General features: G+C 43.1%; 1 protein-coding gene across 2 annotated transcripts in view; it reads left to right on the forward strand.

The window, feature by feature from the left end:
* Positions 1 to 4,356: 4,356 nt before the first annotated feature.
* The window catches only part of KLF7 (KLF transcription factor 7), an 84,255-nt gene continuing 61,446 nt past the window's right edge, over positions 4,357 to 27,165 (forward strand). For both annotated transcript variants that reach the window (XM_069467833.1, XM_069467840.1), the window contains exon 1: positions 4,357 to 4,549. In XM_069467833.1, the coding sequence (XP_069323934.1) occupies positions 4,448 to 4,549 (102 nt within the window). In that variant the 5' untranslated portion in view covers positions 4,357 to 4,447. The remainder of the gene's footprint in view (positions 4,550 to 27,165) is intronic.

The raw sequence follows: 27,165 nt of genomic DNA on the forward strand, positions 1-27,165 counted from the left end.
TAGGGAGCCTGAGGAGAGGGAGAGATGGAAGAACAGCAGGTCGGTGGAGCAGTCAGAACACATGCAACATTTACTAAGTTTCTTGTCTTATTTGGGCACACTTCGTGGTGCCCCAAAATAACTACAGTAGAAACACTAGAGATCACTGATTACAGATCACCATAATAGATATAATGAAAAAGTTTGAAATATTGAGAGAATTGCCAAAATGTGACATAGAGACATGAAGTGAGCACGTTGTTGGAAAAATAGCACTGTTAGACTTGTTTGATAGAGGGTTGCCACAAACTTTCAATTTGCAAAAATGTAATTTCTATGCAAAACACAATAAAACAAGGCATGCTTATATAGGATAGCATAAATGTGTTTTAATAACATTGAGTTTTATTTTCAAATAAAGTCCCAAGCAAACCTTTCTTCACTTATTGCTCTGAAATTTGTTCCCTGTGTTGAGTAGATTTACTCTGAGGAGCCTTTACCTGTGCTACTCAAACTGGGATAATAAGAACTTCCTGTACTAATGAAAGCAGAATTTTTCTGGTGGTAACAGTCTGATGCCTTGATTGTGTTCATTTACATATTAAATTTTTACTATTAATATTTTATTCTTAAAATATTAATATCTTCATTCATTTGTAAGTGGCGGGGGATAAGTTATTATTTATTCTTGGTGTTTTCTGTAGGATTACTTCCAAAGGGTGATATTATTAGAAGTAAGATCATTGTCTCCCAGGGGAATGCTTGTAGAGAAGACACATTTTGGAGTCAGCTTGAAGGCAGACCTGTATTTGAATTTGCTTTTACGACTTAATAGACATATGGTAATGAGCAAATTAAGTGCTTTCTCTGAACTTCAGTAACTGCACCTGTAAAAATGGAGCACTAAGCTCTCTCACAGGATTGCAGTGAAGATCAGATGCAGATATGTGTAAAATGCCAGGTATGAAGAAGGTATTCAGTAAGTGGTAGTTACAACAATGCTGTTTGTTTTTGGTTTGCTGAACTGCCGAAGTTCCCTTGTGATCTTTATTTGATTATTTTGTACATTTGGGTACTTTGCATGTGTTTTGCAATGTGAACCTAGGGTCTCCAGGCTATAAAAAGTAGCTAAATATGACTTATATTGAAAATGTACCTTTTGGAATGTCTCATTGCATAAATCTCTCAGAATGAATCTAAAATATCCTACAAAGCTTTGAAAAAAGATCATGAGATTTGCAAGATTTACTCTGTAAAATTTAGGTTGAATTATTTGTAAGTTGGATGGCTGCATAAATCTCTTAGAATGAATCTAAAATATTCTACAAAGCTTGGAAAAAAGATCATGAGATTTCCTAGATTTATTTTGTAAAATTTAGGTGGAATTATTTGTAAGTTGGACAGCTAATAGTTAAATGGGGAAAGTCTCAATGGTAGTACCTCTAGCCCTACCCATGTAATGTTTATAAACACATCTTGACTAAAACCCAAGAAACTCAGTCTTTCACCATGCAGAGCCCATGGCAGAGTAGTCTTGGGAGTCAGATACTCTTGGATTTGAACTTCCGCTTGGCCACTTCCTGGCTATGTGACTTTAAGCAACTTCCTTAATATTTCTAAGCCTGGGTATCTTCATCCATAAAGTTGGGGATAGTAGAAGTATCTACCTTGGGGCTGTCCTTAGGATTAAATGAGACATTGCATATAAAATGTTTATATGTACATACAGCACATTGTAAACAATAAATATTATAAAATCTTCAAACTCAAAAGTTAACATGTATGTCATTTTGTTCAAAAGTGATTATAGTCTAACACAAAAACAAAAAGTAAGTTCACTTGAATTTCAAACACCAAATTATATGGTTTGGTCTTGCCTTGCTTTTTGCCTCTATAGTTTCCTATATTCAAGTTCCTTTCCTTCCCCCCTTACTCATGAACATATTTGCTGTGCTAGATTTCTCAGTGGCTCCTGCGTATCACCCCCACCCACCATCAGAATAGCATAGAGGGGTGGAAAAAGGGAGACATTATAACAAATTAGCAAGGGGTTTCTACCTCCACTCCATCTCCAAGATTCTAGTATATTCCCTTATGGGCCCCATTAGTTCAGATATCAGTTTACTTAGCTAAAGTCTGGAGAAAATGATGGCTAACATTTAGTATTCGGCTAATAGTGCCTGATACGATGCCAGGTGAGTTAAAAAACATTATTTTGACTCTTCTTAACAACTAGACAAGTTAGATATCACTATTGCTGTTTCTGAGATGTGTAGGCAGAGGCTCTGACCCAGTAATTTGCTCAAAGTCATGCAGCTAGTTAAGTGGCTGCATCCTTGCACATTTCATGCACCTACATATAGGAAACGCACCAATTATACAGTGAAAGCCATGAATCTGACCAACAGAATTCCAGACACTAACAAGTAAATAAACCAGACTTTTCTCAATCCCAGTAATTCGCGTTTAATTTCCCCCAGCAAATACTGAATTTCAAGCTGTGTTTGTTTCATAAGACAGAATCTTTCAAACACTGTGATATCAAGTCCCACATAGTCAATGGGAGGGAAAAGCAAAGAGGGCGATTAAGATGGATGTTTCTTCCATTACTGGTAGGACGAGTTTCTCGTGTCTAAGTACCGGATTCTGCAATCATTCCAAAAGTAGAAGCTCAGCCCACAGTGCATTTTGGGGAAGCTTGAACCACACTAACCATTTAAGGTCAAGCAAACAATTGGTCAAGCCTTACAATGTGCGTTGTGCGGGCTTTTCATCTGAGATAACAGACCTCTACCTACTATCTCTATGACCCAGCTCCAGAAAACAATCGGTTCCTCTCTCAAAGGCGCAGCCCTGCACAGACGCCTCGCTGGAAGCCACATGGTGAGACCCACGTAAAGGCCCCCTGGCAAGCTGCCGGCTCCAGCCTGCAACACCCCCCCTAACCCCCCGCCCCGTCTATTTGGGTGCTCTCCATTCTCTTTAACACACTTTGGAGCGCCAAGCCCAGCGCAATGGACCCCAGCTGCGCGCCTGACCCCAGCCCGGCCCGCGCTGGGGCGGCGGGAACGGGCGGGGGCGGCGCCGGCGGGGCGGGGCCTGGCGCGGCGCGGGGCGGGCGCAGGCCGCACTCCGCGCGCCGTTCCCCTTTGTTCTCTCCCATTGTGTGGCACTTCCTTCACTGCCGCTTCCTCTCTGCGCCCTGGCAGCCTGTGGGGAATTCATGAAGGGGCTTTTGGTGCCTTTTTGTTGCTGTTCTGTTTACTCTTTGTACGTGAGGACCTTTGCCTTGCCTCTCGCGTTCCCCGCCCCTGCCCGGGCCGAGGGCGGAGTGGAAAGCCTGCCCCCGCCCCGACGGCGTCTCCGCCGCTCTCCCGCGCGGTTCCTCCAGGAGGCATCCTAACCCCGCACCCGGGACTGTCACCTCCTGACCGGCCGCGTCCACGCCACCGCGGCGACACGCGACCCCCTCCCCTCCGAGGGGTGTGGGTTCCGGACGCGCGGGGCTCCGCCGGGCACCGAGGGGAGGGTCGGAGGCCAGCGCGCAGCCTGAGCCCTGCCGCCCCGGCGTCCCGGGAGCCGGCGCGAGTGTCGCCGCGGCCCTCCCCGTCCCTCGCGCTCGCTCTCGCGCTCCCCAGCCGCCGCGCGGCCGCCTCAGCCCCCTTATATAGCCCTCTAAAAATAGCTCGCCTCGCACCGCCTTGTAAGGCAGCAGGGAGATCCGCCGCGCGCCAATCCGCGCGCGCCGCCAGGGCCAAACCCCGCCCCGGGCCCCGCTCCGCGCTCGCCATTGGTCCTCAGTGACTTCATGAGCCCCCTGTTTACCTTACATGGTCACACGCGGCCTAATGGACGCCCTCCTCCGAGATCCCACGGCTGCGCGTAGAGCCGGGCGGGGGGAGGGAGTTCGGGGAGGGGGAAGAGTAGGAGGAGGAGAAAAGGGGGGGGGACTACAAACTAGCAAGGATGGGGTGGGGGGTGGGGAGGGAAGAGAAGGGGGGGAGAGAGAAGCGATCGCGAGAAAAAAAAAATGCAACCTCCCAAAATAAAGAGCAAAGATTGCATTAGGAGCGAACAGCGCTGCAGAAATAGATGGCAGCTTCGTGTCAGTGAGTTTGCATCCCCCTTCCTGATCCACGAGCTGGAGTGATTAGAGCCCTGGAAGGGAATTGTTACTCCCGTGGAGAAGTCCCCTTTTCCTGGCAGTCGTCTGCACTGTACACGCTGGATGCCTCTCTCCATCCACCCCACTCACGCTCTCCTCTCTCACCTCCTTTCTCCCTCTCCTGCATTGATTTTTTTTTTTTTTTTTTTTTTTTTTGCTTTTTAGTTGACTGAAACAAAACAAAACAAAAGGGCCACTGGATGTCTGCCTTCTTGGGGGGTGAGCCAGACAGACTGACAAACAAACAGACCCAACTGTGCTCGGGGGAGGGTTTCGCCTCCCATTTTGCCCGGCAGCAGCAGCATGGACGTGTTGGCTAGTTATAGTATATTCCAGGAGCTACAACTTGTCCACGACACCGGCTACTTCTCAGCTTTGCCATCCCTGGAGGAGACCTGGCAGCAGGTGAATGATTTAAATTACTTGTGTAAATCGTGTGGTGGCGGCGGCGACGCAGGGGCTGCGTTGGTGTGGGCTTTGGGTTGAATTTTTGTTTGTTTGTTTGATTCCCCCCCCCCCCTTTTTGGCTGTATGTTTTAAAAAATGTTTTCTGAAACAGTCATATGCGCTTACCTCTCCACCCACCCCTAACCTCTTAGTGTGCCGAGCTGAGCAGCCGGTCCAAGCTGCCTGCGTTCTAGTCACCAACACACATCCTTGCGCACACGTTGTCGGGCTCACTGTCCCCCGTCAGAGACCTGCCGAACTTCTGGGGTTCGGAGGAGCAGGGTGGGAAGGTGGCTTGGGGCTTTATGAGCGATCGCTGACAGGATACCACGTTCCTACATGCATGAGCCCTACCTGCTTGGTACCTTAAATCAGGTTCATCTATTTCAACTGGTGCTTACGACCGTCAGATGGGGGGGTGGGGGAAGGAGCAAAGCGGAGTGTTTTCTCAGTAATTAGTGAATGTCAATAGAGAATAGGAGCTTGATTTTGAGATTAGAAGCTAGGCAAAAGGGAGAAGAGCCCAGTGACAAAAGATACTCAAGTAGGACAGGAAGATATATCTGTCTTAGGCTGACAATGCATGGTAGGTTTCCCCAGTGTAATGCCTCCAGAAAGAAAACACCCTCTGTGTGTGTCCTTGTTTCTCTTTTTTGTTTGAGGTCCCTCTCCAGTCAGCACAACCTCGGACAAAGGGTGGTGTGTGCTTCCCTGCCTCTGACTTTGTCTTAGAGGACTAGTTAAGAAACTCCTGGGATGCTGAAGGGCACGGATGTCAAGTTGGCTAGGCGTCCCAGCAAGGATGAAGTCCGGCTGGTGACAAGTTCGCTGGGCTTTGTGAAGTGGAATAAAGAAAGTGCTGGTCAGTGGAAAGTGCTGGGTCTGCTGCGGAAATAGTGGTTTTTTTTTTTTTCAGCAGCGATTAGGAGCTGCTGAGGGGACATTCTGCAGGAAAGATGGTGGGTGGGGGCGGGGGGACATGGGTATTTAAAAATTATACAGTGTGCACCATGGAAAGTCCAAGAAGACAGTCCGGATTTGCACTTAGGAACTGTGAACTTGTACAGTCGGTCCTGGAGAAACCCGCTTGCCCTTGGGGAGGGCTGTAAGAGGCTCTGTGTGTGGCTGCTCATGGAACTTCTCTGCTCAGTGACAGGAGCTTGTTAAGGCTAATGAACGGCTGAATTTCCTCTGCCCGGGATCCAAAGCAGGATTTGCCAGCTTGAGGCTGAGATGTAACAGTTGCTGCTCTAGCAAGAGGGGTTTGGCTTTTAATATAAGGAGCCCAGTGGCAAAGCTGATCCTTTGCCTGTACCATTACTAGTTGTTGTCCTCCCCTGATCAGAGGCTGTGAGTTTCCCTGCAGGTATTGGCCTTTGGTGTCTGTGTGCCCATGCATGCATTCCTGTTCAAAGATGCTGGCAGATACTTGTGACTCTGTAAACACACACACAGTTCACACATTTTTAGCATAAGGCATTCCTTCAATGCATCCTTACCCCTATCTTTAACAAGACTATCTCATGCAGGGTCTCACTAGATCTTTTTCCTCCTTTTATTTCACATGTTCACATGCTAATTAAACCAAAATGTTGCCAGAATTTCATTTTCTGAAATAGCTTTCATTTCACACTGTCAGCCCACTGGTGTAGAATCGGTTGCATATTAACAACTGTCTAGACAGGTTAGGGATGGGAATCTGTTGATTTAGTCAGCCTGCCCAAGGCAGCCCTTGTTTGTGACTAACTGTTAAGCAGTGTTGGAGGGAAGAAAGTTGGCTTTATTTGTTACAACGTTCTCTCCTGATGAATCACACAACTTTGTTTTGGTTCAAGTTTTCACAGTAGTAAAGCCTGATTTGGGGGAAGGCCTCTCCAGGGGAAACCTGCTTTTCTAGATCTGGCTAAACCATCCAGGAGAAACTCTAGATCTGCAAAGGAACATCATTGGTTTGATAATTAGAGGATGTTTTAGGTCTATTGTTTCCTAAGAAGCCATCTCTGCTCTTCCTTCTCCCCTCCTCTTCCGCATGCATCTCTTCCCCGCCCCCCCATCAAGCAACCTCTAGCTTAGTTTCTATCTGCAGGCAAAGGGATTTTTCACCCCTCAGAATCCCCCCATTTCTTGCTATAGCCCTCTCCACCTGCAACCACTCTCACCTTGAAACCCCTTGCCAAGTTATTTCAGAGGCTTGCTCATACTGAAACACAACTTGCGGAGAAGCACTTATAAACAAGATATCACTCTAAGGAGCTTTATGCTCTGGACTTTATAGTCATAACTGCTTTTCATAAAGGTCCCTAAGACCCTACGTTTACACTGATGACAAAACCTCTAACCTCTATCCCCTCTTTCCTCCCCCTCTCTGAACCCCCTTGCTGTTTCTGAGTGTAAGGAATGGTGATGGTTATACGCAACTGTTAGTTCCAAATCAACCCTCAGATGATGAAATTTTGAGACTTCCTTGCTTAAAAACAGCTCAAGAAGGTTGCTACAAAGAACCCCAGGCAGGAGGAAGTTTCCTGATACTCTGGGGTAATCAGATTTTAGAGGTCAAATGAGGAGTAATTATTAGATGTTCTCTTAAAGCGAACAATGTACCTGGCCTCAGGGAGAAAAGCGAAATACGGAAATTCTGGTAATCTGATTTGGTTTTTAGAGAAAGAGTGGTTTGGATGATAAACCCAAGAACATCTGTGATTTTGAAAATTGAGGATGGACTATTTGGGGATTTTATTTTAAACTTATGGTATGGGATATTTGTCCTAATAGTGAGCCTATGACAAAGTTGCTGACTGTGACAGGGCCACCTTCTGACATGGAGATCATCATTTTGACATTGGATTTTCAGACATTGATGCCTTAGCCACATAGCTCCAAGTCTAAAATCATTGCTGGTATAATTTTAAAATCCAAATGGACATCCCACATTAACAGCTCTCCATTCCTGGGCTCTGACTGCATACTTAAGCACTTGGCCCAAGTAACATCATCTCTGCCTGTCATATAACTGTAAATTACACTGTGCTTATGTGGTCTATTATTTTATGGAATTCAGCTGACGCACAACTCTTAAGGCTACCAGCCCTGAGCGCTTTGAAAACTTGCAGGAAATTTTCCAAGAGCTGTCTGAGCAAAAGTAGGAAAAAGTCAAGGGTAAGACAGAAGCCCGAGTAGCTTATGTGGTACCACTTGATGATGGATTGAAGGAAATCCATTCATGACTTTTGATGCCAATAGAAATCATGATTTTTTGAGACTCACTGATGACTTGGAAAATAAAAAAGGATTTGATACAATACATACTCTTAGTTATTTTCTTCTAGAAAATGCAAAGACTTTGAGAATTTTTTATATTCTTTATATCTCATCTGCTATTTCATGAGTTCAGGTCAAGTAATGATGTTCTAAGTCTTATTTGGACTTACTTAGCTTCATGTCATTGAGGAGCATGACATGTTTACTTGAAAACTCTTATGGAATTATGGTCGTTGTTAATGCTGATTCATAATTGGCAGATGGGGTCAGTTTCAGGCCTCCTTTTTGCTCGGAGAAAATTTTCCATTGCTACTGGAAACAAATAAATAAATCATAAAACATTCCTCCTTCCTCCCCCATCCCCCCATTGTTTTAAACTAATGGCATACTTGGCTACTGTAAGGACTAAAGTGTCCCCATAACACTGCAATTTCATCTTGGTTTCAGGCACCCTGAAACACTTTTTATGAGGGCCTTTGGTACAAAACATCTCTGGGGGAAAACCTACAGAAATGGTTGCATTCCAAGAACAATGTTCTGGTACCAGGGATGGGATTTGGTCTGTGAGCCATATTCTTTTATGTGATGATCTTGCCTTTGCACTGCCTTCTACAGGCCTGAACAGCCAGGTGCTGTCTCAGCCAGAAAGACAAAGCAAACTGTGGGGTCCATCCATCTGCAGTTTTGCCTCTGTCCCCAATTTGCAGAAAACCTTGTCATGAATTAGAATTTCTTGGCAACAGCACCACCCAGGGAAATTTGTAGACACAAAGGAGCCTTGCTAGCTACATTGAAAAGATAAAATAGCTGGCTCTTTTTCTTTTTTTTTGTATGTGATTTGTATGTTCTTCAGTTACTGTAAATCTATTTTTTTATTTGAAACAGTGACTTGGTAGATGAAAAAAAAATTAGAACTTCCCCTGTTCTCCAGATTTTTCTTTATAAGGATGCAATCACTAAATAAATGTAGCTTTAAAAATGAAAGCACATGTGAATGCAATCAGTCACACACTTGGCCTTTCTTTAAGAGATTCATTTCCATGTTCTTTTAATAGACACATCTTTGTGTAGATTTGGAGGCTCTCAAACGTTTAGTCTACCTGTTTGTAGTTTGGTATTTTAAAGGCAGTGAGCATTATACTGCAGTTTTGTTTTTTTTTTTTTTACTACATCTGTCCTTAGTAGGGGGAAAAGGAAGTCACCATTCTTTGTTCGTCATGAACCTTCCACCCTTACTCCTTACCCTGAGGAGAATGGGATCCATTTAAAAGGCAGAGCAGAAGATGCAGGATGACATCCTTGCTCTGAAATGATTTGTGTATGGGTATATCAGAGACCTGAAGTGTCCAAATGTAGGCTCTTCCTCTCTCCCAGCCCATTCTAAATATAAATGCCAGTGGGGGCTAATTTGCCTCCCCACTTAAATGAGGATAGTTTAGAGAGGGTCTTAATGGGGCTTTTACTGGCCATTGTCTTAGGAAACTTCAGATTTTTCTCCCTTCAGAGAATTCCTATATTTTAACTTTTTGAGTACAACAAGGCATTGCAATCTTTTTAAATCATTCTTTGTGCCTACTAGGGAAAGAAGAACACAGTCTACTCTGGCCAGTCCCTACTGGCTCTTGCTGATAGGATAGCTGCTCTGATACCAGACTGGGTGGTAGATGCCCCCTATCTTTGTAGTTTATAGTAGTGTGCAGGTGGGTTTTAATCACCTTTGCTGGACCCCACGACTGGCGAATGCAGAAAATGCCTCTCTGATTCTGGTTCATTCATCAGTTAGCATGTATGTTGGAACTGAGATTTGCTGAAAGTTTAGGACAGCTCCCCAACTTAACTTGAGTGGTGCCAGAAGGGTAAAAGGGCACAGATTTGGTCTCTTTACAAATCTCTTTGTTCTCCCAAATCAGCTGAGTACTTTCTTAGTATAAACAGGTGGAAATGTTTTAACCTCCAAATGCCAAATCGTACTAAGTACAGTGATTAGAAAACTCTACAACTACTAATGGTGTTAAAGTTGGTGAAACAAGTTACAGTGACTAATCATTAATGTTATATGTAATGTTGACAATTTAAAAAGCACTCCTCTCTCAGTTATGCTGTGTGCTCATTTTAGAATAGCCACATAAGAAACTATCCTTATTCAATCTAAAGTTCCTGAAAAAACAAGGTATTGCTGTGATTAGGACATGCCTTTACTTAAGATTAGTCATGATCTTGCTTCTGCCCTACCTTGCTCTTATTTCCTGCTACTAATTTACAGAATTATTTCTACTGCCTTGAGTCCTTTTGGTTTTCCTCACTTGGTATTGGGTGTGACCCTAAGAACTTAGTCCTGTTAAATATATTATGTCTGTCCCACTCTCCATTAGTGCAGCTTCCAGCTGCTCTATCCACCACATGCTAGACATGTAGATGTCACAGCCAAGCGTCCACAGCATGCCTGGGATTTGAGTCTAGTGTCAGCCTGCTGGAGTGTGAGTAACTTCTGATTGAGCTGGTAGATGAACCTAGTCACACCTTGTGGGATTTTCTTTGCTTATATTAAAATATAGAAAATATTTCACAGTAAATACTTCATTCCTTAAGCACTTGTTATGGGCAAAATACTGTGTTTGGCAATGCAGAGTTGAATTAGATATAGATTCTGCACTCTGGGAGCTTGACTCTAGTAGGGGAGAGAAAGCAACACAATAGAAGAAGAGTGCCAAAAAAGGAAATACTCAGTTCTGTGAGTTTTTGCAGGCTGACCTATGCCTATCTGTATTTACTCACATTGTTGTAACCTTGCTTATAAAACATGCTTCAGATTTACTGAGTTCTATTGTGGACATGCTTTTAGCTAACAGCATGTTGGGGGCTGGATACTTTTAGGGCAGATGAGTATACGATATGAATACACATGTCCATAATGGCCAGGAAACAGCATCCATGTCTGTGCCATTTGGAAATGATTAGAGGTAATTAAAATAATTAATGTAGAGCCATATGTGCTATCTATTTCTAAATATGGGTATATTGATAATTCCTGAGGGTCACATTGAAAGTCAGGTCCCCAGTCTTGTTCCAAAGCAAGGAACATAGAATCTCAGAATTTCAAATCTTGAAAGGGTCTTGGTTTCTTCACCTCTAAAAGACCAGGGTTGGACTAAGTGATTGTTAAAGCCAGATACGGCATTGAACTCTCCAAGGTCACACAGCTTCTTATTAACACTGATTGTTTCAGGGCCCAAGACACTTTCAGATGCCCAAATCAGTTTGCTTTCTTTCCGTGACGCTCTCTGAATATATTAATACTTTGACTCACTTCTCATTCCTCTCTCTCTTTCTTTCTCATCACCCCGACCCAAAGGAGTCAAGAAAATCACCCTTTTATGTTGAAGAGTACTGGTACATGGAATTTTGGAATTGGCTGAGTCCTAACCCAAGCTATTGAATATTTTAGAGAAGGCTTACTTGTGTAATTTAATCCCTTTTCCGCTTTTAATAATGTGTTGTGGTAAATTGGAAAATATACCCTGCACTGAAAAACAAAACAAAAGCCCCCAATTATAACTCTAGTCTTATAAAAAGTACTACCCCTTAAATAATAACAAATGGAGCAGGATTGTGAAGGGTGCACTGAGGCATATGTGGTAGGGGCTTGGATGGAAGAGAGAACTGGGGTTTTACGTAGAAAGCATCAAACGTGAGATGTGAAATGGCTTTGTTTCTGACACCTCACCGACAAAGGGACTGCGTGAAACTGCATCACCAACCCATGTGCCAATTCATGAAAATCTTTTTTTGAAGTCTTTTGAAATTATTGAGAGGGTTGGATGGGCAGTGAGGTTGTAATGTTTTATAGATTTAAACAAAAAGAACTGCATATTGTAATAAGCAATTGGGAAGAAACTCAACCCCCATGAGGTTTTTTAAAAAAGTCTTTTAGGGGCTGGAGGATGAAGCAGGCCTAATGTTCACAATTGTCCCTAGTGAGGAAAGGAAAACATAGGGGCCCTCTTCACTTTTTTGTCCCGATTACGTTTTGCCCTTCCTACCTCCCTGCAATCTCTGGTAGCTATGACAGTGAGAATTCTCCCTTGGAACTCGTCTCACAGATCTCTTTCACCTCTAGATCTTAGAAGCAGACAGCTCCTTCCCAAATGGAGGCTTTTTTTATTTCTTCAGAGCTATAATCAACGCCTCCAACTCCACATATTTTCCTGCGCTTCAGGTCCACGTTTTTGAGTTGTAAATATGTAACTGGCAAGAGAGGCTTTTAGGCTTATTCTACCATCACCTCAGCTGAATATGTCCTAAACCCCTAACGCATCCACTTCCTCCATGGAGCACTTCCTTTTCCTGGCTTCTCTATTTCTTTCAGTACTGTGACTGTTCTTCTCATGATCTAAGTTTGACACTCCAGTCATCATGGCTCCTCTCTTTCCTTTGAATCTAACAAAAAATTAGATTTAAAAAATCTAATTAGCTGACATCTAAAATTAGTTGAAAAATGCCATTGATTTGGCTTCTGTGGTCTTCAATCAATCGCAACCTCTGCCATTGCCCTGGAGCAGCCCCTGTCACCTCCCTGGACTTGTCTTTCTCCTGCCATCACCTGCTTTCAAACTGTCAGTGGCTCTCTGGTACACATAGGATGAGGCCAGACTTCAAAGAGTCAAGTATTCCAAGACTAGGCCTACGCAATTTTTATAAGTTTTTCCCCTTTTCATGTGTAGTAAATGCCATCCAAATTCTGTCCTTATTTATGTTGTTTCCTTCAGCCTTTTCCTCTTCTTCCCTCTCCCTTCTTGATTTTCTTTGTCTCAATTCCATCTCTCTCTCCCCCACCATCTCTTTATCTCTTCCTGTTGTCTTATTTTTCCAGTTAAGTTGTATGATTTAAAGTACAGTTGATGCATTGCATATAGTTTTGGTAATCATCTTTTAATATATAACCTGCTTCTTAGCCTTGCACATCGTAGGCATTCCATAGTTATTTGGGGAGTATGTTATGATAATGACTTAAGATTTGATGGTCTTTAGCAACAGATGTCAGTCATGGCTGCACCCCATACCAGTTAAATCAGTATCTCTTTGGGAGGAACCCAGGATTCACTGTTTGTAAAGCTTCCAGGTGACTCCAATATGCAGCCAAGGGTTTGAGCCATTAATGATTTGAGGATTAATGTATTTCAGGTGCCCAGTCCTTATGTTGAAACATTTCATTTCTTGTATAACTGGGAATCTAACTGTACCAGTGGTTTATAATAAAGCAGGACAGAGCTGGTGCATGTGTTTCATCGAGTTCATTGGTCAGTAGCAGCTGCCCAAGTGTCGTTCCATCCTTCTTGTTTTGCTTTCCCTCACCCTGAAGTGTCTAAGGCAGTCCTGTTTGGCTCACATTTCCTGTGACCCACCAGAGGTTTGCTTAACCTGGTCAAATTCCATTTCTGGAAACTTTGTGGTGTTGGGCATTAAATTCCAGCCTTGCCGTGTTTCAAATAATTCATTCTCAGTAGGTCCCTGGCCATGATTTTCCACTGACCTCAGCCTACTCTGTGGTTTTAAAAGGATGGGTGCTTGCATGCACATCTGTCAGGTGATGCCAGATGGGCATTAGGTAGCAGCTCTCCATATTCTTAAATGACCGACCACACTGTTTGGAAGTCGACTCTGTTTATAAAGAATTTCAAAGGAACCATCTTTCTAGTAAAAGGAGCAAAAATAAACCGTGGAAGAATTGCTGCTGAGAACATTCAGGCAAGGAGACTGCCTCCACACCCTTAGAAGGCTTAGCTCCTGTGGTAATGACCGTGGGCGTGTGGTGATCTTCACAAAGAAGCCTTAGAAATGCCTCTTTTTCAAACTGTGATGTTTGCAAAATTGTATGTACTGTAGCTACATCCTTTCATCTATAAACTGTCTTTGATGGGGGTATGGTTGGCAAGAGAGAACATTAGGATGGAAGCTCAGAGCTCAGGATGGAAGGATGCCTTTTGGGAAGCTCAACCCAGCTGTGAAAATGGCAATTAGCTGTGGAGCGATTGCCCTGTAAGGGAATGCCTGCCTGCTCTTGACCCTACTCTGACCTTCACCTGCCAGAGCCGAGTTAGCAGGAATTCAATGCAGTGGTCATAGTGTTGGTGCATATTTTTGGAGAGGCAGCAAAATTTGCTCAGCATACAAAGAAGTGGAAATAGATTCTCCCTACCCTGGACCCCTACCTTTTGGGCTTTTGAGCTTTTTAGTGTGTATTCATATGGTCACTATAGCTGCTGTTAGTGGAGCACAGTCCCTGCCTGTGGTGTTGAAGGATGTCTTCTGTGAGGAGACCCGGTGCAGAACTGATTCTCCAGAGCCCTACTGGAGGTGCTGCTCAATGTCAGAATGGAGTCATCTTCGCTTCTGCATGCCAAGATTGTTCAGCCCTAGTCTGTGCTTCTCGCTAGCTCAGGTTCTTGCTTTCCTTAATAGAGGCCAAGAGAGGATTTCTTCCGTGATGGGATTTTCACGTTTGCTTGTGAGAGTCTAACAAACATCTGTATTGAGCTTTTGTTCTGAAGAGCTTGGGGTGGTTTGCTCATGGTCTCTTGTCATTGGCACATTCTTTCTGTAACTAGGGGGCAGGCGGATATTACAGAATTTCCCATTCAGAGGTGAGAAAATTAGGGCATAGCAAGATTAAGCAAGTTGTTTTACGGAGGCTGGAAAGCAAACGAGTTGCAAAACCTGTGGTGGGGTACACTTTCCTCTTCCCTTTCTCCACTTGGCTGTTCTTTCTATCATCAAAATAAGCACCCTAATAATATCTAATATGTATCAAATACTTCCTAAACATGGTATCATTTGAGCATCTTATATGAGTCATTTCATTTAATTCTCACAGTGACCCTGTGAAATACATATTCTACTTACCCCCATTTTATAGATGGAGACATCGACAAGGTTGGAGGTATTGAGTGGCTTGCTTAAAGTCACAACTTGGGAGTGTTTGAGCCAGGATCCAAACTGGGACAGGCTGCCCAATAATCTCAATTTTTGCATTTATACTGACTCCTGGTTAAGTGGAGACATTAGAGCAGAAGCCAAAAGTCATGGCCCACTGATCACTAGACCTGTATGGATTCCAATAGGTTATTGGTCTGTCTTCTTTCCAGGCCTTGGTTTTCTCATCTGTAAGAAAATCTAGACTATGCTGGCTGCTCCTTACGGTCATGGTGTTTTGTTGTAGACAGATTACATGGAGGCTTTGAAATCAAGCAGAGCTGAAACCTTGAGAAAGTCACTTAACATCTCGGAGTGGCATTTGTCATCTGTGGAATAGAGTTATTAATTCGTACGTAAGAATTGGCTCTCCAGCCTGGTTTCTGGCACATAGCATCCACTCAACAAGGGCTCTTTCCTTTCTCAACCCCCACCCTATCCCCTACCCCGCCCTTAGTAATAGCACAAAGTGGCACAGTGCTCTTTCTCTAAATAGTATCTTTGGTCTCTCAAAGATCCCAGTGAGCCTGGAGTGTCTAAGAAACAATGAATAAGGGAAGGCAGAGTGCTGGGCATTGGATTTGGTGTTCCTTTATCTATCCATAGGACAAACTCTCATTAAGTAACTTGTGCTTAGAACTGGGGAAAGATGAGCAATGCTCACTGCCCCCAGAAACTGGGCCTAGTTTGACATCCGCGGCTTGCTCATGGGAATGTCCAACCTGTTGTGTCCCCTTTCTTTCTCTCCAGTCTTACTTATGACTTGCTTATCTTAAGTTTTTCCAGCATCCATTTATTTTTTTTAGGAGCCAGAATTAGGCATATATAACATAATACAGGGCTGGTTACTGCACCTGCCATTTCTGCCTTACCTGATGACTGAGCCTACAGCAGCTTATGAGAGTGAATCAGGTTTTATGAGATCTATAAATATCTCAGATAGGATTTTTATTTCATTTTCCCCCTTCAAATAAGACATAATGGAAGCACTCACATACATAAGGAATATTCTTTCTGTGATAAAATAGGGTGTTTTTGAATTGGCCTCTGAAAAGCAATAATTTGATGTGGTGCTTCATGTTTGGAGTTTTATGGGGGAGGGGAAGAATCGTGCATATGCTGCTATAAAACTCAAAGATTATGTCTTCATATTTAAGGTTTAGCCTAGCACCTATGGAGAGATTTATTTCAGAGATGCCAGCCCCATGCGAAGGCTGCGTTCGCTCCTTCTGTGGATCGTATATTTGTGTTTTCTTAGATACATAGAAACCAGGGAAGGAAAGTCCCGTTGGCTGGCGAGAAGTGGGCTCTCCAAGGGAACTTTTCCAGTTTTTTGTCTAGTCTGTTTCAGCTGCCCCAAGGGAGGATGTCCTCATCCTCCTCTCCACTTCACGGACTTTCCTGGGAAGATTTCACACCACTTCGTTTATCTCAATGAGATTCCCGGCCCCCGCCCCCCCCCCCCAATTATACTAAAAAACAACAACAGCAAGAAAAGATCCTTAAGCTTATTTATTTCTTTAATATACATTAACCAATACCAGGAATGGAAACGATTTTCCTACTTTGCTCTTTGAGGAGTACCTAGAAGGAAACTTGAACCTATAACTTAAACAAAAAACAGCATTTTCAAAAACAGATTGTGAGACAACCATTGTTAAGTACCTCCCTTTTCCTTGTCTGTAGAATGGAGATCACAGGCTCTGTTGGCCACATCTTACTCAGGGACATCGTGGCAAATTTAACTATAGATTTAATAATTGTTTTTGAAAAATCGAATGTCTGACTCTCTGACCACTTAGTTGTTGTCTCTTCTTTTTTAGCACAAGCTACCCCTATATCTTCCCCCAGTTCTCAGTAGCTTTATGTTTAACTAGATGATAATTTAATTTGTTCTTAAAAGAATAAACCATGTGAACTTAGTATACCTGAACCAGAGACATGCAGAGGACTTTTGCCTTAATGTCATTTAGATTTTTCTATTTAACATCCTCTCCGAGTGTGACATAATCCTAGCACTTTGACTTTGCTCCCTACACCCGCTGTCTGTGCTTATCATCAGAAGATGTGAACTTTCCGGTCCTCAGTTTCCTCATGTGTAGTGTGGGGGTAGAGTTAGGAACAGTGAGATTATCACACATACAAACAGGGAGCTCCTACCCTGAACTGGCTTGAAGATGTGTTTTATTTGGACAGCATGCCAAATAAAATAAAATATTTTAATTTTCTTTTAAATTTGAATGCTTTTAAGACACATCACACACTCTTCAATTAACTTTGGCCCCGCTATTTCCACCTTGCATCATTTCTGATCTCTGGCAAGGTGAGCACGCACTTAGGTTTGTGACAGTCCCCCCACCCCCAGACTAGCAACTCTCTCAGGCACCTTCCCCTCCAAAATGCTATGTTTTGGGGACAACTTTTATTTCTCTGTCACAATCTCAAACTGGCTTGCTTTCTGCTCTTACCCAGAATCCATTTTCGTTTCTTTTTAGCTTTCTCTGCCTTGTTGAGTGTCTTTGTTTGGGATTCTATTTTATAAAGCAATTTCCAAATTGCATCTCACTTTTTCCTAGTCATCCAGGTTCTGTTGTAGATCATCGAAATCTGCAATGGAAAAGACCATCTGGTTCACCCCTCCCCCCGCCCGGGCTGAGCAGTTGCTCTAGAGCATGTTCGTTCCTTATTGGTATTTGCAACATTTTCCAATTTGGAAACCAGCTCTGATTTTCCTGAGCATGCAGCCTCTTCTTGGTCTAAATGGAAGTAAAATGGAATACTCCAAACAAAAAAATTTTTTTCATCAGACATCCCCCATTAACAAAAAAATGATTGCTATTGTCATGGTTTCTTTTGCCACTCCTAGAGACCCAGCTGGCCAGTGGTGGGAAAAACAACTTTTCATGGAAAAGAAAACATGTAACACGTTTTCTTAGTCTGACATATAAGCGTATTGTACAAAATTCCAATAACCACTTCTTCCATTAACTGCTTATTTTTTGTGGGAGTGGATTTTATGTAACTTGTTTCACTGAGGAAGTGATGCTTTTGTGTGAAGAAGTCCAGGGTATTAGAATAAAGTACTTGCCTGAGAATCAAGTAATTTGCTTTCTTCCTACCCTTGGCACTCAAATACTGCCAGCAAGGCACTTGGCCTTCAGTTTCCAATGCTTTCAGGATGCTATTCTACATTAGGGATGTTTTAAAAAAAATGTATTCTTTTATATTGGTTTCCTTATATTACTAAGGATATCATTTAGGTTGACCAGATGGTGATTTTTAGGGTCATTCTTTTCCTGATTAAAAAAAGCCATTTGTTTGAAAAACTTGATGCTGGGTGTTCTTCCTCCTTTTTTTCCAAGCTCTAATTACCTTTCCTTTCCTTTTCTTTTTTTAAATTTCTGAGTGCTAAGTGAAGGCACAAGGTCATTATTTTGTGTGTGTATGTGTGTATGTATACTTTTTCAAAACCAGTATCTCTTTATTTTACTGTGTGAATTAGCTACTATTAAAATATTTCTGAAAAATATTTCTAAAAAGAAAGGAAGGAAAGAAGAAAGAAAGCAGGAGGAAAGAAAGAGAAGGAAAGGCACACATTTTGTGGACATAGAGTGTCCCTGCATAAACAGTTTACCCTGCAAAGAAGCAGAATGCAAACCAGTTGTCCCCGTACCCAGGATGCGCCTGCCTCCTTTTTCCTCTGGCTTGTGCATCCACGAGCTCTTTTTTATGCTCCCTATTCACAGGGACTAGGATTTTACAAATATCAGAACTTGGGCAGCACCGGATACCTCATTCCAATCCCTCCTGCTCCCCCTCAGTTTGCAGATAACCTGCCTGAGCTTTAGAGATGATTATTTAAGTCCAAGCCAGTATTTGACCCTCAAGAATTGTGGGCCCCTTTTCAATATTTTAAACACATTCCTATGTTAACGCAGTGCAGGGTACAGCATGGCTAAGAGCGTGCTTCTCAAAGGGTGGGCTGCACTGCATGAGTCTTCATGAGCACAGTGTTAAATAACACAGAATCACCTGGGCAGGCACTTTTATTCCGTTTTCAGTTTGCTTTCAATCCTTCTAACTCAAGGAGAAAGAGTCAGCTTTGTTGTAGCATGTCTTTAACACTTTTCTAAGGTTTGGTAATCTCTCCTTTCTCCCTTCCTCCCTTCCCTTCTTTTTCCCCTCCTTCCTTCTTTCTACTTTTTTTTTTTTTTTTTAAAAAAAAGAGAACATGTCTCATACGCAAAGCTTTTGACAGGCAAACATCTAGTTAAAAGTACATAATATTGTTTCCATTTTGTTTTTTATTTTTATGATTATTTTCTGTTAATGGGCATTCACAGGAAAATAATTTTAAAACACATGCAGCCTTAATATGTAATGCCTTAGTAAGGCAATTAAAACATTAATAGGGAAATGATTGTACAGATGAAATGCTGATTTAATAAAAATCTGTGAAGGTGAAATGAAATGAAAGTTTGATAAATACTAATATCACAGAAAATTCAAGGGATTCAGCATCAGAAAACCTAGAATTTAGTCCTCACTTTGTACTATAAACCAGGGCAAATTATTAAACTGTGCTTTCCCATCTGAAATGTGTGGGGATTATAATAATAGGATTGTTATAATCAAATGATATATGGATGTGCGAGTGTTTTGTAAACTGTCACATGTTATTGTTTTCCATTCTTTGGTAGGGGAGGCTTTCGTTTTGTTTCAAGCCTTACACTATTACTTCTTTTTGATATTTTCCTTTTTATTTCTATTCAGTTTTCTAAGCAGAAACTTAGTAGCTTCTTATTTGTTCAAATAGGGCTGTTACTTGTGCCTTAATTATGGCACTTTCAAAAATTTCCTACTGGTTGTCTAAATGGTTATATAAAACTTTCTCATTTCTTTTGTGTGGTTTCATGTGTTCACATTAAATTTTGAGAAAGTAAACATAGTCTGTGGAATATCGTATGTTAGAACTATTGGATAATTATGATACATTTATCTTAATTTATTATTAAAGTACATTTTTAATAATTAAAATATTTTACCACACCCATGAAACAATTGTATGGCTGTATGTGTGTGTGCGCACGTGGTGACACCACGAGATGAAGGAAATCTGGGTTTGGGTAGAACTGAGAACCTGGAGACCTTTTGCTTCTGGAAGTGGAAGTCTGTGTGGCTAAAATGACTCATTAGCAATGCACTGTCACATGTCATTAGATGAAAAGAAGATGGGGACTTACCTGGATAGGAAGTCCTAGACTTACCAGGACCTCTAGGTCTGACTTTCAGGGAAACCTGCCAGTTTATGCCACACTGGGGTTGGAGTGACAGAGCAGCATGTTGCTCTCTGGGACATGGACTCTTTTCCCAGCCTGAAATAGCCTTGGTAGAGGGTAACTTAAGATGGGAACTCTCTGACACGAGGACCACGTTGACTGTGTTGGCCAAACCCCAGGAACTCTTCGACCGAATATGCTCAGGTTTACATACTGCTTAAGACAGGTGCCATATTGGCCAGGATTTGGCAGCCCAGGTGTCAGGTGCAAAGGTGCACTCTCATTCTGTCTCACTTGGAGCACTGATTGAAATGAAGGCACATCTGCATCTCTGTCCGAGAGGCGCTCTGGATGTCTTGCTGTCACCAGTAACTGCAGCAGGAGCACTGTAGCCATGGTGGACAGTGCCGCCGCTGAGCTGAGTGTGAGCACGAGTCAGCCAGGATGAATCGCCAGCAGTTTCTTGGGCTACTAACAGCGTTTTCAGTAGAGCAGATGTGGGCAAGCCTGGGGTATGGGCCCAGGAGTCCCCTTTCTTGGTGTTAGTCTGGCACCCCTGCTGAACCTCAGTAGTGATAAGTGCTAGAAAAACGTATAGCTAGTCTGGAAGACAAAGTCAGGGCCTCCTGGAGAGAGAGCTTTGGGTGGGGGTGTTGCTTTCAACATATTTTAAACTTTTTCTCCCCAGAAAATTTTTGAAGACCCATCTCAGAAAGAAAACCCGCTAGTTTTCGTATTATTGACTACAAAATCAACATTGTTAGGTCGCACTGGGGAAAAGACATAGGTTTGTCAATCCCTAAGAGCTGATGGAAACTGCATGCTTTGGGTAGAAGAGTTAGGTGTAAGGAGACATCCCATTGTTTTTGTGGTCTTGAACAAAAGGAAGAACATTAGGGGCCACAGATAATGACTGGGCATATCATATGTTAAGGGCACCAAGAATTTAGAGAATGAGGATTTGGTGGGAGGTGGAAGGATGATAGGAGACTCCTGCCTCCAAAGCTGCTACTGGCAAAGGACAAGTTAGAGAGCAGAAGTCACAAAGATGGCCCCCTAGGAGCCAGGCTGGGAACGTCAGTGAGTGAGGCAGGCAAAGTGTAAGGCAATAGAGAGAAATGGGGACTGTGGTGACATAGAAATATTAGACCCCATCTAAAGGGGTAGCTGCCACTCAGCTCTAGTCAAATGCTACTCTAAAGACATGCAGAACCCATTGCTAGATCTTCTGGTTTTTTAAGAGAGGCTAGAAATCTGAATTTTTATTTCAAGTTTCTTGATTTTTTAAAAAACATGGGCAAAATAAAAATATTATATGTGTTGAAAAACCATGGTGGGCTGGATCTGACCTCTAGGCTACCAGAGTTTTAGCCCATCTATTTTTGGGGAGTTGAGTAGCTCTCGCTTTATACAGCCAATCAAAGTGAAAGTTTGCACTTAGAATAGCCCTAGGAGGCAGCAGTCCAGCGGCTGGGCAGGGGCCTCTCTTGCTCTGTCTGCCTGGGTAGACTCTGGGTTGAGTTGGGTGGGGTCCCCGAAGCCCACAGCTGCCATTTGCCCGGGCTCCAGACTTCCGTGGGTAAGTGGAGGTGAAGAGGGACAGGAATGTCAGCCTCTCGACCCACTTCTGTAGGGATTTGTTGGGACATACTTTTGGCTCAAACTCCCACATGAGAAATTTGATTCTGGGGTCGGGAATGTGACAAAACACTTGAGTATGCAGCTGGATTTTTGCCATCAATGTGATTTGCAGGGAAGTGTGGCCATAAAATGCCTGAGATCATGAATTGGACGGACTCCTCATCTGGAGAGCCGTACCTTTCTCTGCAAAATTAAATATCTATGTACTCTTAAGGTTTAGTTTTGATTTTTTTAAAAAGAGGATAGAAACCCAATTATTATTTTTTTAAGAAAGAAACATAAAATGCTTCAGATCAAGTGGTAACATTCCAAGTTCACTACAATTGGCTTTATCGGAAAACATGGTTTTGTTCTTTAAAGAAAATCACACGTCCTAAAACATTTCAAGAACTGGCTGATGTTACCACGCTGGCCAGCAGAGACGGTGGAGGCAGCAAGGCTAGGGGCCGATGTTGGTATTCAGTGCATTGTATTACCCAAGATCTTTGACGTCATTAACTAGTTACTCTTCCTCCTCACATTAGGGCTCCTCTGTTGTGGCTTTCACCATCAAGCACTGACTTACTGCATTTTAAAAAATATTTGTATTTTGAAATAATTATAGACTCACAGTAAGTTGCAGAAATAGTGCAAAGTGGCCATGTACCTGTCACCCAGCTTCCCCCAATGGTGTCGTCTTATAGAGCTAGCCTGAGGCTTATTTTATTTGAGGCACTTGCTCAGAGGGAGTGAGGGGGGTGTGGTAGGGGAAATGCCTAGAAAAGAGGCTGAAGCCCTTCTGGGGTAAGGGGGGCAGGGGAATTGGGGGGAGAGAAGCATCCAGGCCTCCCCCACCCCAGCCTCTCTGCACCTGGGGCCTTTCAGCTGTTCAAATGAAAAGCCAATTATCTTCTGTGTAAATGAGAAAAAAGAAGGAATAAAAGTGTCTATTACATACGCTGATATGCATAACATTTTAAATAAAAGGATATATAAGCACTTGACAGTTTGAGGGAGAAGGAGGGGAGGGTGCTAGGGGGCAAAGAGAGGGAGATTTTTAATTTTTATACCTTTTCTGTTCTGTGTAAATGTTTTTGACCTTCATGTAAGATCATTACTTTTAATTTTTTTAAGGACAATCCAGGGGATGGAATGGTGGATGACTTATGTTTTCCTATGTTTGTGTTTTTTTTTGAAAGCTTATATGTTAAGTTAAAAAATGCAAACTTCTTGAGAGGATTGATAATTTAGACCATTAACAACTGTCTATAGAACAATTGCTGTTCTTTTAGTGGGAACAATAAATGAGCCTCACTTCTCTGCTCTCTTAACTTGAGAAAATATTAATAGATACAGGAACCAGGCAGATAGAGGTCAAATATCAGCTTTATTATTGATAAAGCTGGACTTAGACCCAGTTGGCAAGAGCAGTCTCAATCCAGTTTCCCCACATTTGCCCTGTCCCCAGCTCCTTCCAGCCTTTGGGCTGACCCACCTCTGGGACGGTGCATGTTGCATGGAACAGCAGGTTGCCGGGAATCTCCACGCCTTACCTGTCCTACCTGGGTGTCAGCGGGGCCACCATGTCCTGGCCCCAAGGTGCTTCCCCCGTGGAAGTGGGCCGAGTCAAGCCCTCCAGGGGAAGGTCAGGGGGTTGAGAGATAAGTGAGCCATGCATTGTTTTTTCTTTTCTTTTTTTTCCTTCCAACATTACCAATCACTTTCTCTCTTGGACAGGAGTGAGTGAAGGGAGAAAAAGGAAGTCCGAAAGCCTTACTTCCAGGATATCCTAGAAGATGCTTGTGGGAGTGGAGGCCCCTTAGGGAAACACAGGACGAGGGAAAGGCTTCCCCTAAGCAGAATGAAGACCAAGAGATGAGGGAACATTCCAGAGGAGGTTAAGGGAAGGGTCCATCGAAGCAAGGGGAGGGGACTGGGGTGCAGAAAGGAAGACAGGAAGCAGCAGATCTGCCTCAGGGGCAAGGGGTCAAGAGCATATTGCCCCAGGCCTGAGAACACTGGCTGGAAGGTGGTTGGGAGGAGTCAGGGAAGGGAAGCGATCAGGGCGTGTTTAGTTGTAATGTGTCTTGAATTCCCCCAACCCAGCCAGCAAGTGAAAATGGAGGGATTTTGAGGAATATAGACCAGTGGCCTCAATGGAAGGGTGGTACAGGTGGAGAGATGAGAACAGAAGAATCTCTAGAACACCCTGGCTGCAGAGATTGCCTTGTCCTTTAAGGGTGCACCTGTCCACTTGCCTGTTCTTGGTCACTTTACATCAGAACAACTCCTAGTCCCGTAAGTCGCTGGCCCTTGCTAGATGAGAGTCCACCATCCATCAACAAGGGATGAAGACATTAGATGATCACATTCATTCGTAATAAACCCTTGGGATTCTTGGAAAGGAAGTAGAGAATGCTTAATTTTGTAGCTGTAATTTATTTCTCTTCTGTGATTTTTTTTGTTCTCTTTCTTTACTTCATTCACTTAATTTCCCCTTCCCTTCCTCCCTCTCTTTTTTCCTTTCTTGAGGGCTTTCCATGTGCCAAGCATAGTGCTAGGTCCTGAGGATGTAATAGTGAACCTGACATTGCCTGCTCTCATGACGCCTGGAGTCTAGAGGTGGACCCAGAAGATAGACAAATCAATATAGAAGTGTGAATTGTGATCAGGATATAAGGAAAGGAATGGGGCACCAGGAGAGAACGATCTTTAGTAACTTTCACAGTCACATCTGACATTGTCAAGGAATTTTCCTGTTCATCTTCCCCAAAATGTTCTTCTCAAAACTTTTTCCTGGAAGATTGCAGTTACTACTCAAAAGGAATCTAAAATGGAACAGACAGTTGAGAACACTTACAACTTTTAAACACCTGTATTTCATTTATTACTAGTCTCCTTTCGGGTTTTATAACTTCCCTTCTATGTATCTAGCTGGAGTTCTCATTTGCCTAAGCAAAAAAGTTGCCTACTTCATATTCTAGGTAGATTGTTAGTGTTGAAGACATGTATTATTTTTTAAAGGTTTTTTTTTTTAACCTCAACTTGTTTCTTCATAGATTTATATTACTTCTTCCATTGGGAAAAAACATTAGAGAAGTAAAGAATAGGAAAATTAATGGGTCTTTCCATGTCCCATGTTAAATCATGTCGGGCTGGAGATTTTGACTGAGCCTGCCAGGTAAGGCCTCAGTGATATGGTACTGCCTGGTATTCCCTAACAGTCTGTGTGTGTAAAAGCGAGAGGCAGGTTATGGTCATCAGTGGTGGCAATTTGTTTTTTAAATATAGATTTGATTAGTGGTCCATTTCTTAAATTCTGCCCAGGACTGATGGGTGATTGTCATTGTCCCCTGTTGACAGATGTGAGTAATATCAATAGATATATCCGGCTGCATTTGTTTGATTCTGGCTTGGTGTGTGGCTAAAGGAGAACAAACATAAAAAAACCTTTCTGGGAAGAGCGATGCGTCTTTAACAGCAAATGGATTGAATTGATGTAAGTCTGATTTGCAACAGGGGATGCTTAACCTGCTATCTAGAATCAAATGCCAGAATTGGAGAGGCTGCAGCCAACCAGGACTTCACAAAGATAAGACGTTTACTTGATCTGCATGATCGGAAGGAGGATTTGAGGATTAAGATGTGTCTGCAAACTTACTTTGTTTGCCTTTATTGTCAGCAAATTTACAGCCCTGCAGTGACAGATAGAGGCACTGCTTGGGGATAGGGGCAGGGTAACAGACCAGTGTGTGTCCTCAAAGGAAGGGAAAGACTCAGCAAACCCCTCCCTGGTCACTGGATGTCATGAGAGTTGTTGGTGACACGGACTTGGTGAGAGAGGCCTGGGTCATGTGACCTACAGGAAGCAAACGGTGACCCAGCTGGGTGGGGGTCCTAGGCAAATCAGAAGGAACCCAAGGATAGGGCTGGTGGCTTCATTTCCATGCAGGTATAACAATAGCTCTGTATTTTGTTCTGGTGAAAAAATTTGAACTGCTCATTTTGGTACTTGTCGGTGACTCAAGAACACAAGAGTGCAAAATTAATGACAACGGGATGCTTTAAAATTTGTGACTGCAGGTGAAGGAGTGTCACATTGTTTGATACATTTAAAACTTTTGCCTTAGGTTAGCCCCTGGCATGACTTTTCACTTGCTGGCACTTTGGAAGTCTACACCAAACAACAGCTCTTTGCCATTCAGCCCTTGCTCAGTCTAGCTATACTTTCCCCTCTGTGACAACTCCTAGACCAGAGCCAGGATTTTTATGGGAGCCCATCACACCGGTGCCATCTGTTGCGCTTACACAGCAGTTGCCTCCCTAGAGTTAAGACTTTAATGAAGCATCGTTTCCCCTGGAGCCAGCCCTGCCCTTCCCCCGTCTTCTGTCTCCACCAAGGCAGAGAGTGAAGCTCTCTCTTATGATATTGCAGAGTTAATAATGCCGCTCTATTGATTTTGTGAGCCGCTCAGTCACGGGGGACCGCGTTGGGGGGTTGGGCCCACATCTCACAATGTGCTCCAACTCTCTTCCAGCCCTGGAGCTTTTGTTTTGAATCTGGAAGCTTCAGACCAGGGCTGGATTTCCAAAGGTCAAATGTGCCTGCACGTTTTGTCCTTAACGCGTGAGCCTGGCCCTGGAGCCCTCACGGAACTTGCCGGCGTTGAACCTGTGCGGTGGTAGCCGCAGAGCAGCGGCAGCGCCATAACCAGATCCGTTTGCCTGACACACCCCCTCGAGAGCGCCTCAAGGAGCCGCTCGGGGTTGTTGGCCAGGAGAGTGTGGTCATAAATGCATGTCTACAGGAATGGGTGAGGTTTCCTTTTTGCTTAGAAAGCCAGAAAAACATCAACAGAGAGAGGCTACAAAGGAGAAAAACACCCAGGCCCTGAACCTTCCGCCCCCCCCCCCCCCCCAGCCAAGGAGATGTTAGAGGGTTTATTAATGAGGGAATTTCAAACCCTCCCCCCTTTTTTTGGTGGGGGAGAGATTTTTTTTTTCTCTTCTCATTTCTTCTCTTTGTTCTTCTCTTCCATGTTTTCTTGTCCTCTTCCTTCTCCTTGTACTTTAAACCTTATGTGCACAGGTCAACTGATCGCTGAGGAACTGACGTTCTTTTATTTAATGATGAGAATTTCTTAACTCATTGTTTTCAGGCAACTCAGGGCTGAATTTAATTCTGTGCTTGACTCAGTAGCATTTTCTTTTTTTTAGCTAAGATTTTTTTGGGTAATATTTATTTCCACCTTTTTGTTTATTGTTGTCATTTTGTGGTTTGTCATGTGTGTGCTCTAAACTGGGAGCATTTATCTGAAAAAGAAAATGCTTCAAATGATTTTTTTTTTTTTTTTTTTGACATTTAGGTTCAGGAGTATTATTTGGCAACTTTAATATGACTACTAGGCCTTTTTACGTGTGTTTTGAGCTCTTTAATCTTTTCTCGAG

This window comes from Eulemur rufifrons, chromosome 1, assembly GCF_041146395.1.
Source record: "Eulemur rufifrons isolate Redbay chromosome 1, OSU_ERuf_1, whole genome shotgun sequence".
NCBI classification, from domain to species: Eukaryota; Metazoa; Chordata; class Mammalia; order Primates; family Lemuridae; genus Eulemur; species Eulemur rufifrons.